The sequence below is a fragment of the Chinchilla lanigera genome, unplaced genomic scaffold, assembly GCF_000276665.1.
Source record: "Chinchilla lanigera isolate Chin_1 unplaced genomic scaffold, ChiLan1.0 scaffold00070, whole genome shotgun sequence".
In the NCBI taxonomy this organism is placed as follows: domain Eukaryota; kingdom Metazoa; phylum Chordata; class Mammalia; order Rodentia; family Chinchillidae; genus Chinchilla; species Chinchilla lanigera.
Window position 1 is genome coordinate 7,018,646 of NW_004955471.1, and position 11,371 is coordinate 7,030,016.

Below are 11,371 nucleotides of genomic sequence, written 5' to 3' on the forward strand. Positions count from 1 at the left end.
TTAACCATTTGACCAGAGATCCATCAGCTGAGAACTAACCTAATTTCTGGATCTGCACCAAAATCAAAAGCAAACCCTAAGATTTAAGAAAGTAGAAAATAAAAATAAGAGTTAGGAAGATAATCAGTACTAAAAAATAGATCTCAATCTTCCCTCTTGCCTGTAGATTTTATAACACTTATCTTAAACATACAGTTCTAGTAAACAGACTACAAAGCATTGATTAATTGCTCAAGACAAGTATGTTCCAAATACAAAAAAAAACAACCAAAAAACATTTATCCTTTATACTGGTCAATACAACAAATTGTGCCAGGATTGAAAAAAGAAAGGATTTCTGAAAACTGATCCTGTATTAATAAAAACTAAGCACAAAAAGAGAATATTTTTAAAAACCTGTTAATCTTCTTTTGAAAAAAGAAAACTAAAATTAAGTAGTTAATAACAATATGCTCAAGTACTCCACTCTTGACTTGAAATGTAAGTGATACACATAAAATTTTTATTTGGCTTCATGATATTTTATGGGATAAAGAAATGGACAGTTGAAAGAACTGTTAACTGAATTATATTCTGATATTTCCAAATGGACACTTTAAACCACAATTACTATCAGAAATAATCACTAATTATTTTTTAAAAATTCTTCCTGGTCTATGTACTGTTGAAGTCTTTGGAAATGAATTCAAAATCTAGCTATGTTCAAATTAGTCTTTCTTTTTATAAAGACACACCAAGTCTATCATCTCTCTAGTTTTTAAGACTTTTTAAGAAACTGTTAATGAGGGGCTGGGGATTTAGCTCAGCAGCAAAGCACCTGCCTGGCAAGCGCAAGGTCTTGAGTTCGGTTCCCGGTACCGGAGAAAAACCAAAAACCAAAAAAAAAAAAAAAAAAAAGAAACTGTTAATGAATCACACTTATTTTAAATGCTTTTGAAAACACTACAGTATTACTTGTACTTTAATATTATTTGTCAACCTAAAGTGCTCAATTTAATTGGACAATACAAAGCCTGACTTTAACATTCTATTTACATCACACTTTAAAAGATATGAAACAATACATTAACAATGATGGATCATGTACTATATGCCAGGCACTCGGCTATGAACTTTGCATATTTTTTTATAGTATTTCACTTAACTCTAGCAACAACCCCAAGAAAGGTATGTTTCCCCCATCAACAGGTACTGAAACCAAAATTAAAAGGCTAAGTAGGTTGCCTAAGGCCATACAGCAACAAAACTTATTCCCTGAGTCTTCTGCCTAGAATGTATGAAGGTATTTCATTTAGTAAATGAGACATAAACCACAGCAACCTTGTTCTTAGATGGGTAGTTGTAAGTTACTCACTTGAGATTTCACGAATTATATGTTGATGGTTCATTCAAGACATTGTAGGATGAAAAAGCCAGAAAAAAAACACAGTATCATATCCAATGGTGATCCTCTCAGAGGGCTAAGAAGTGACATTAAAAATACTGTGCACTATCCTTTAAGATTTCCTAAATTCCAAAGCAGTCATACAGAAAAATGCATCTAGCCCAATAGCAGGTACACAAATACATGCACGAATAAATAAAACAAAAAAGTACTACCTTTTTCCAAAAGCCACCCAGATTTCCAATACCTATCTTTCTTCTGAAAAGAAAGGGCAGAGGCTACAAAGCATAGCAACAGAAAGTATACAATATCCAACTTATCCACCAGTGGCCCTTAGGTCTAATGGGAAAAAGCAAAAGATAAGATATTCAAGCAATACAGTCTCTTGTACACTTTTGTTTATTTTTCTTTTTCAACTACGTGCACGGCAGGATAACACAACACAATACTGGTCTTCATATTTTCTCCTATTAACTATTTTTGAGAAATCAAGTGCCAATCAAAAACTTTAAAGAAACATTTTAGAAAATTTTATTATATATTAGTTTCTCAATCCAAAATCCAGGTTAAGTACTCAGTAATTATAAATGTTCCCTCAAATATTTCACAATTGCAAAAGTATAATAGGAAAATACTTGCGCATAAAAATATAATTACTAGAAAATATATCTATCTGACATTGTTCAGGAAACGTCATACATTTAGGAAAAGCAATGGATTTAAACACAATATGAAAGGTATCATGAGAAAGTATCCATGAAGTATCAGAAAGTAGCAAATATCTAAAAGTACACTGAAGCATAAGACACACTGGCTGGTGCTTAATGGAAGAAAGTTTCAAAACAGATTTAACAGCAAGAGTTTATTATTTGAAAGCAAGTTTACTCAATTTGTTTTTAATAACACCACCATCCTTTTTCCCTGCCTGCTACAAAAGTCACCAAAATATAACATTCCTTTTGGAATATTTGCAGATATGAGATGAACACCTTGTGTCTTTTAAGTTACAACTCAACCTTAAGCTTGACAAAAACAATAAAATTACTTGAAAAGACACAAATTAAAAGCAAAGATTTTTTAAAAATAAGGTAACGATTCTCACCAAATGAACAGGAAAACATTATAGTGATACTCTAAAAGGTACATTAAAATTGTCAGATCATAAATGCATATTTTTAAAGGGAAGAAGAGAAATACAAGTACCAATTATACATACAGAAATACAGGTGACCCTTAGTACCTGCAATTCAACCAATCACAGACAGAAAATACTTAGGAAAAAAATCTGTGTACTGTAAAGAAAGTGTATGGATTTCGTTTCTCCTCATTCCCTACACAACACAGTGTCACAACTATTTGCATAGCATTTACATTGTATTAGATATGATAAGCTATCAAAGATGATTTAAAGTATATAGGTAAATGTATACTGATTATGTTCAGTAACTACCTTAGTTTGTGTGATTTTTTTGGTATTCACAGGGGTCCTAGAATTAATTTCCCAGACACAAAGGGATGACTATACTATATAAATGCAGGTTAAAAACTAATTAAAAAGTAATCATCATTGCAAAAATAGTCTCCTCCCTTGCAATAAACAGGAGAACCTTGACATCAGATTTATGAAACTAGGGTAAACATACCATCATCAATACAGGTATTTGTTGACATATGAAACAAATATTTTGATATTAACTGTAATGTGAAAATTGCGCAAAGTGAATTCCTTTCAGGACAAAACATCTGAGATGTATTCACCCTTAAGAGTACAGCAAAACTAGGCCAGGCGTGCTGGTGCACGCCTACAATCCCAGCTTTTGGGAAGCTGAGGCAGGAGCACTGCTGTGATTTTGAAGCCAGCCTGGGCAAAATACAGCGTTCAAAGCCAGCCTGAACTGCATAGCAAGATCCTGTCTTTAAAAAAAAGGCAAAGGTATCTAAAATACACACTTAAGTGATTGTTAATACTTGAAATTAACAAAACAAAAATAATTGTGGAGTCAGTAAGTCCATACACTGAATTAGTCATTGCAAGAGATTAAGACTTTAAAAAGTAGAATTATTAAAACCTTAATGTTCTTATAATTCGATTATCATTATTCAGTTCCAACTAACCATAAATACTTTCAGCTCTATATTCAAATAAATGTTTTATAATTTTTTTCAGAGTCCATAAGCTTCTTCACAGACACTTTTGGTCATGATACAAAACTAGTATATCCCTGTACTGCCAACGATGGCATCAATGAATACTTTTTAGCTGTACCCCTAGAAATGGCATCACCCCTGTTCCTCAGTCCACAGCTTTCATCACTATGAAGGCAAAAGTATACTGAACAGTAGACTCTGTTTTATGCAGAACTACTATAAGGCTGGAGGAGCACATTTCACCTAAAAAGACCACCTAACATAGCCAGGTCCTTGGTTCGTAGTGTAATACAGCTCACAATCTGCGTTGGTAGATGTGGCAGTTATCTATCCCTAGGGCATGTAAACAACAGCTTATAGGTGAACTCAATGAGCCTCTTGCTTTCATGAATGGGATTTCATTGAAACCCAGTCACACATGTTCTTCTGTATTGTCTATAGCTGTTTTCACACTTCAAGAGAAAATGTGACCCATAAACCTAAAATATCAACTGGCCAACACTTCCTCTACACAATGAGATGTCAGAAGTACCACAAGACTTTTCTAAAGCACAATGAAAAGAGCAACTGGTATTCTACACAGAGACTTTGGTGTCATCTAGTGCTAAGACACTCACAAATACACACTCTCCAGGTTCTCTAATCATCTCCTATTATTCCCGAAGCTACAAGGCCAAGTACCCAGAAGTTACCACTCCCTACTATTCTGGAGTCCCACCAGTCCTACTGTCTTAGTAAATCGTATTAACCCCAAAAGGCTTTCTTTTAAAACTCATCTAAACACATGAAGCTACGTGGCTTCATCTGCATAAGAACTATTTTAGAGCATGGAGAGAAAGGTAGAAGGCTGCCTACAGAATATATTCCAACCCCTAATCCTTCACCCTAGGATTCATCTTAGACCTAACCCGCTGTCTAAATATCTCTTCCTAAGAGGGTTCTGCCAAGAATATTCTCCTAAGAGCCAAAGAAGCTTCAGGAAAGTACTTAAGTCAAACTAAGGAATACAAAAAAGTATGAGTATGTATCTCTACTCACAATCTTTAACCTTTGGTAAAGTTAACACCAAATGCTAGCTGCAAAAATATCTAAATCTTTTAAGTGCCAAGTTGTTTGCTTTTAAATTAAAAAAAATTTGAAAATTTTAAAATATTTTCAACACTTCTGTGCCAACACAGGGACATCCCCTCTATTGTATGGGACACAAAGACGCACACCAACTGCGAGCAAGGGAAGCAGCCTTCCCTGTCGGCTATTTTTAGCCCCACTCTGCAGTACTTAAGACCAAACTTAAGATAATAATCATGCAAGGCAAACTTCAAAAATACAAATCTGGAGAAACACATTCCCTTTTATTTCTAAGTTGCTTAACAACGAAATCCTATATACTCTTTTGAACTTAATCTCAAGGTACCTACATACTGTATTAAAAATCTATGGCTGTTTCAAAAAAATACAGTCATATGTCCTGGGTCTAAACTGACAGCCACATATAAAGGCTGCTGCTCCCTTTCCAAATGCAATGCTCACCCACTTTTTAAACACCTTTTAGGGAGGAACACATCCATTCTCTGTTCTTAACTACACCTTTACTCACTTCAACACAGATTCCCCTCCCCAGAAAATAGAAATACCTATTTTTCAGCTCTTTGCACTCCATCAGCACTCTCAGAAACCTAAGTGCTTGAAAAAAACATTCCACCTCACATTGTCAGCAAATCACTGTCTTGAAATAGTATCAGTATCCGACCCTGAACCCAAAATTTAATGTCCAAAACAAAGTCTACTGTTCCATTTCTGAATTTTTTTTATGAGAAACCATTAATACTGTACTAAAATCCTTTTCCACTTATCTTGTGTATCCCCTTGATGGTCAAGGTGGAAAAATGTGGGTTCCTTAGAAAAACAAAATCCTAATCCAGGGATAATGCTTTTTGGCCTAAAATGTAACCTCTCCCTAAACATGTGAAACTACCCTTTCATCAACACTGTTGTCAACTGCTTCTTAGGGCTGTAACCACGCATGTACAACACAAACACAAACTAAGCCTAGCCCTACTTAACAAGCTCCCATCAAGCTAACTTCCTAAATACATCTGTCCCTTGCACCCTCCACTCCAAAAGTCTGAAACAGTTTGTCCCTATGTGCTCCTCTCTTCCTGAAACCCTCAGAGATTTAGCTCTGACATTCCAATTCCAATTGGGACCTGTGTGGTCCACCGTGTGCTGGATAGTACATTTTTCATTAGGGAAAAACCACATTTTTCCCTAATGAAAAATGTACTATCCAGCACACGGTGGTCTTCAATTAATATTGGTGCATCCCTGTTTTCAGTTCTATGTAACTGTATTTGATTGCCTTCCTGAGTAAAGGCAACATAAAAGCACCTCAGAGACCCCCCCCATATTTTGTCATTTTTAGCCAAATACTCAATAAAACATTACCATGATTTTTTAACCAAATAATAATAAAAGCAGTGAAAGTAGGTCTTAAAGTTAGTAAGCAACTTTGACCAAGGGCAATCTACCTTCAAACTATTTTCTTGATTTATATTCCACTCGCCTCCAAAAACTGCCTATGCAAGACTAGACTTCTCTCCATCATCTTTGTGAAAAATGGAATATATGACTTTCTCAAGGTCACAAAATAAAGTAATATATCCAAAAGTATTTGTTTCTGATTCTAAACCTAACCTTACATCCATTATTCAATATTTTCATGTCAGTTCCCATTTAAAATAGAGTTTGCGGTACCTTATAAATTCACAGGAACAAGGCATCGTAGGAAAAATAATAATCGGACAAGTTTTAGGGTAAAGCAAAGTGGTCAAAGAAATGGAAGAAATTCTCAAACAGAAGGAGTTGGGAAAGAATATAAAAATCTACAAAACTAGGAAAAGATAAACTCAGGCCTGTTAGAGCATTTCTCAAAACACAAACTGAATGAGTCTTGAAACTTTATAGAGACAAGTTTGAGATAAGTAAATGGGTTTCAGATAAGTACATAATACAAAGGCTAGAAAGCTTGCAAAACTCCTTACTTTAAAAAAGTATAGAGGTAAACAAACCACTGTTAAGTTTGAGACAGTTTTAAATAAATTTAATCATGCTCCTGAATGGAAAAATTACAACAGACAACCGCAGAGGTACCTTCAATCCTACAAAGCATCTTTAGCAGTGGTTTCACAGAGCCTACAATTCACTGCCTGAATGTGCCAGAGTTCTCATTCCAGTACTGTCTAGTGCCTTCTTACACAAAATTCCACTCGACGTTTAACCTTTGAAGTCCACAAGAATCTATGAAACCTTAATTTTACGCACCTCACCTCTAACCTGGTACTCTACAAAGAGAGTCGAAACACAAGTCACAGATTCTCTAGACTTCAACTTGAAAATAACAGAAGGAAAAAGTCATTCTTGAAAGAATTCAGCATCGAGGGTTTCCCTTTAAAGTGACAGATAAGTAAGATAAATAAGCAAAGTCTTAAAAAACAATCGGTGTGAAGAAAATGTAACAACTTTTATAAAACTGTTTAATGCAATAAAAGCTCTCTTCCCGTGTTAATTCCTAAGAACTCAGAATTTCCTGGGCAACTGAAATGTGTTACAATACTACTGCACAGCTGGTAATAAAATGAAACTCGGTCTTTTTCTCACTAAAGACAGCGGGGGGGCGGGGGTGTACATGGTGTTTCCCACTTGGGAATCCATGGAAGTTCCTCAGAAACAAAAACTGTATGTAGCGCTGCATCTCGGCCAACGTACCAGGAAAAGGTCCATTACAGAGATGTGCTTTGTGTGCACCTACACGCTGGCTTCCTCAATTTTCCTTTGACCATTCCTGGCCCGAGAGGGTAAAAGTATCCAATCTGGATAGAACTCCTCTAAGAGCAACCTATACTGTTGCATTACTCCTGCAAACTAAAAGGTTACAAAAACACCACCTAATACCTTCTGCCTTCCGCAAGACACAGTTGTGTCCAGACCGCCTCACCTACAGTCCCGATACCCCTGGGCACACTGCACAGCTGCACACTGCAGCGCCGGCACGCTCCCCTGCCCACCCCTCCGTCCCCGTCCCGAGGCCACTCACGCGTTAGAGCAGAGCGGCGGCGCAGACAGGCGGGCTGGTTCCCTTCCTCCTCCGGACGGAGACAGCGGCTGCGGAAGGCTCCGGCGCGGAACTGAGGAAGCAGCAGCGCTCGAGCCGATCAACCAGGCGGCCACCGGGTCTCTTCCGCGCTGCGCTGCCGGCGGAGAGGAGGAGGCGCCCCGCTCACCTCCTCTTTTCCTCTTCCTGGGTCTCTTCAGGCTGTGTCTTCGGCCCTTCCCGGGCCGCTTGTCCCGGGACAGTCACGTTTGGGACAGTCACGTCCGGCACACTCCGGGCTGTGTCTCCACAAAGTTTCCTCTGCACTGAGGCTGCCCCCCGGGTCCCCCCCGGCCCCGCCGCCCTGGGCGGGCTGGGGCAGGGGAGGGGGCTCTGCGAACTCCCGGGGGCCTGCCGAGGAGCCGGGGGCCGGCGACGGGCCGAGGGAGAAGACCCCCTGAGGGGGCGGAGGGGAGGGGAAGGTTAGGAGAGGACGGCGGCGCAGGTCCTGCCGCTTCACATCGGGGTCCCCGCCCCCCCGGGCGGCGGGTGGCTGCCGCGCTTGGGGCCCCGGCTCATGCACTCCGGGGCCAGATGCTACGGCCCCAGGCGGGCGGCCGAGGCGGCGGCGAGGCGGGGGACCCGGCCGGCTCCGCTCGGCGCCGCCCCCGCTCCCGGCTCCCGCATGTGTCGCCGCGGCTGGGACCCCCGCCCTACTACACCTAGGAGTCCTTCGCCCCACGCCCGGGACGAGGCAGAAATTCCAGCCCCTCCTCAGCGTCCTCTCAGAGCGAAGCAGCTACCAGTCCCGACCCGCGGTAGCCGCCTCCCTGCCCCCAGCCGCCGGCTCCGGCTCCGGCTCCGGCTCCGGCTCCGGCTCCGGCTCCGGCTCCGGCTCCGGCGTGTGCAGCAGCCACTGCCGGCCGGGAAGGTGAGGGGGGGAGAGGAGGACGGCCGCGCTCCCGCTGGCCCAGGTTGAGGCTGAGGTCTCGGCGGCGGCCAGTGCACCGGAGCTGAGCCCCTCGGATGCTCCCTCGCTCTCACGCTCTCGGCGGCAGTGGCGGCGGCACCCGGAGCTCCGCTCGCTGTCTCCCTCGCTCTGTGCGGGGCTCTCGCCTCACTCCAGAGAGAGGGGCGGGAGGAGAGCGGCGCCTACTGATGACGCAGTCGCCTAGCAACCGCTCTGCCCCCCCGCCCCCTCCCTATTCTTTCCGCTCCGAGGTTTCCTCCGCGGGCCTTTTTTTCCTCCCTCTTCCCCACCCTGCCCTGGCGACTGTGGCGCGTGGCGCGCGCTGATGACGCGGAAGGGAAGAGGAAGTCGAGGTTCCGCGAGCGGGTGGGTGCGCCTCGGGCCGCGGGAGTCGCTGCTGCCTCTGCCGCTGCCGCCACCGCCGCCGCCTCTACGGCCGCGTCAGAACTGAAGAGAGGAAGAGGAGGAGCCCAGTTGAGTCTAAGCTGCCGCCCGATCTTTCCCCTGACCCGAGGGCCGCAGGGAGAGCTTGCTCCGTAGCGGTTCCCTCCAGAGCAGGTGGCGACTACTCGTTTGAGACCAAGCAGGGGGCCTCGGCTTTGGGGCCGGGCTCCGGCGCGCACCACCCGAACGTGAGGCGTTTGGCCCCGGACAGGCCCTGGAAAGGCCAGCCCATCGAGAAGTTGTCCTCCAGCGCGATCGTTGCACCTGCTCCTGGGAGCGAGCGCCCCACCCTTCCCCTGGCGCGCGGTGAGACCTAGCGCCGGATAATCTGCGGTCAGGTCAGGCCGAGCAAAGGTTTGCTGAATGGACGGACGCCTCTCTCCGTGGCCTTAGCGGAACTCTTCAAGAGGATGCAAGTGCAAGAGTTTTGTGAACTGCAGCGCGTTGGAATGATGAGAATTGTAATACATCCGTCCCGTCCGCCCCCACCCCCGCCGCCCCCAGCCGTGAAAGGAATCAGGGGTGAGGCTTTAGGATAGAGCTACTACCTGAGTTTTTAGTGGAAGAGGAGCAGAGTTGCCGGGGAGCGGGGAGAAGAGGACTGAAAGGGCGCCTTCCTCCGGGAGTAGGTGGAGGGAGTTTTCACTGATTTTCATTGTGCCTTACTGCCGTCTGTCTTCCAGGTCTAACCCAAAGGCTATTAGTTTCTTTGTGAAATAAACATTACTACGATTGTGTAGCCTTTCCTATCGTTATTATACTGGGAAGTCAGTGCAGATTAAAAGCGCGTGAAATTTAAAGTATAGTTTTCTAGGAAAAGAAATTTTAAGATAAAAGGACCAGAATCCTCATTCTGGCAGTAAGTTACTTTCCCGCCGACTAGTGTGAGAATGAGATTAAAGCCGCAGCAATGATGAAAGGAAGTAGATGCCACTATTATGACGCTGGACCCTGGCAACGCTACTTCTGGAAACTTCAGCGATGGATACTACAAATCTTTCCATCTTTGGAGGTGGGGGGCGTGCATGGGTAAGAGCAATTGCATTACAGACAAATTGGAGAAGCCAGGGTTTCTGCCACTACTTCCGCCAGCATATGCGAAAGAGTATACCAAGGAAACTGAACTGGGTAAATTCAAGGGCTCATTATTGAAATGCTGCAGAAAAGGTGAATAGGAGGAAAGAACGAGGACCTGCAAAACGAGAGACTCAAAAGTTGCACCTGACCCTCCTGCCCTTGACCTAAAGTTCCGAGGGTCAGGTTAAATATCTTGCCTCAATTACCCCTGTATCCACGGTCTTAGCATGATCTAGTCACCTTCTGTATCTTCCCATCTAAGTCTCACAGGGAATCAGATCAACGAGCCAGGGACTCACATAGCTACAAAATCATTTCTGCTTCTGTCCCTCTTCCTATCCTACACCAGAAGAATGGTGGAAATTTAAAGCGTTAAACACAAATGTAGGAGGTCTTGTGAAGCCAAGCACTTCATAGGTTAAATTCTGTGGGCTTTGAATGAAAAGAAAGAGCTCTGCAGCGCACTAGAGAACACCTCCGGGAAAGTGTGTGCCGGGAAGGGTCTTTTCAAAGGCTTCATCTTCTACTTCTATAGTCAGTGGTACCACCCTGCAGCCTTGTTAGGGAAAAACAGAAGCGCACTCGAGAGCCCTGAGCTGCACAGCTTGCTGGCAAAGCCCACCCGCCTCACCACGCAGGCTGATAACACAGAGCTGGCCTCTGAGAAGGAGGAAATTCATACGCTTCCAACTCACTCCATCTCTTTAGTTCCTTATGTTGCCTGCTAATCCAGAGGAGAAAACAGTCATTCAAAAATCTCACAAACTGAAGTTTCAGCTGACAGTTCTGTCCTTGGTTCATCAATGTATGTTGAAGATCTGCATACTATGTTAATACAATACAACAAAAGGGACATTTGTACAAGGTTCACACCTATACTTGAAAGTGAGCGTGGTGTTTTATTATCCCACATCGGTGGTTTCTACTGTCAGTGATTGCGGTATGCTGTTGTTTGGCAAATTTTCCCCCTAATATATTGATCACTTTTAGCATTTTTGTGAAATGTACTATAAATGCATAAAATAATTCTAGAGTATAATGAGTAATTATCAAAGAAACCAGCATCGAAGCAGTCAACCCAGCAGGGAAGTATTGTCAGCACCCAGGGCGCCCGTGGTGACCTCCTTGAAGAAAATAACTTTTTACTAAGAGGCAGCCACTCTAACTTGTGTGATAATTGTTTCTTTCGCTTTCTTGTTTTTTCATAGGCATGTATTCCTAAGCAATATATTGCTTAATTTTGTCCTTTCTTTTGAGC

General features: G+C 43.0%; 2 protein-coding genes across 3 annotated transcripts in view; one reads left to right on the forward strand and one right to left on the reverse strand.

Annotated features, from left to right (window-relative positions):
• Fbxw7 (F-box and WD repeat domain containing 7, E3 ubiquitin protein ligase) overlaps positions 1–7,945 on the reverse strand; it is a 174,132-nt gene extending 166,187 nt beyond the window's left edge. For both annotated transcript variants that reach the window (XM_005400897.2, XM_005400898.2), the window contains exon 1: positions 7,626–7,945. The gene's annotated coding sequence lies outside the window, so the exon portion shown is untranslated. The remainder of the gene's footprint in view (positions 1–7,625) is intronic.
• A 139-nt stretch (positions 7,946–8,084) lies between these two features.
• On the forward strand, positions 8,085–11,139 carry LOC106150321 (zinc finger protein ZFPM1-like). Its single transcript, XM_013522904.1, has 2 exons — positions 8,085–8,465; positions 8,496–11,139. The coding sequence occupies exons 1-2, from the start codon at positions 8,200–8,202 to the stop codon at positions 8,599–8,601; spliced, it is 372 nt and encodes a 123-aa protein (XP_013378358.1). The 5' UTR covers positions 8,085–8,199; the 3' UTR covers positions 8,602–11,139.
• Positions 11,140–11,371: the final 232 nt, after the last annotated feature.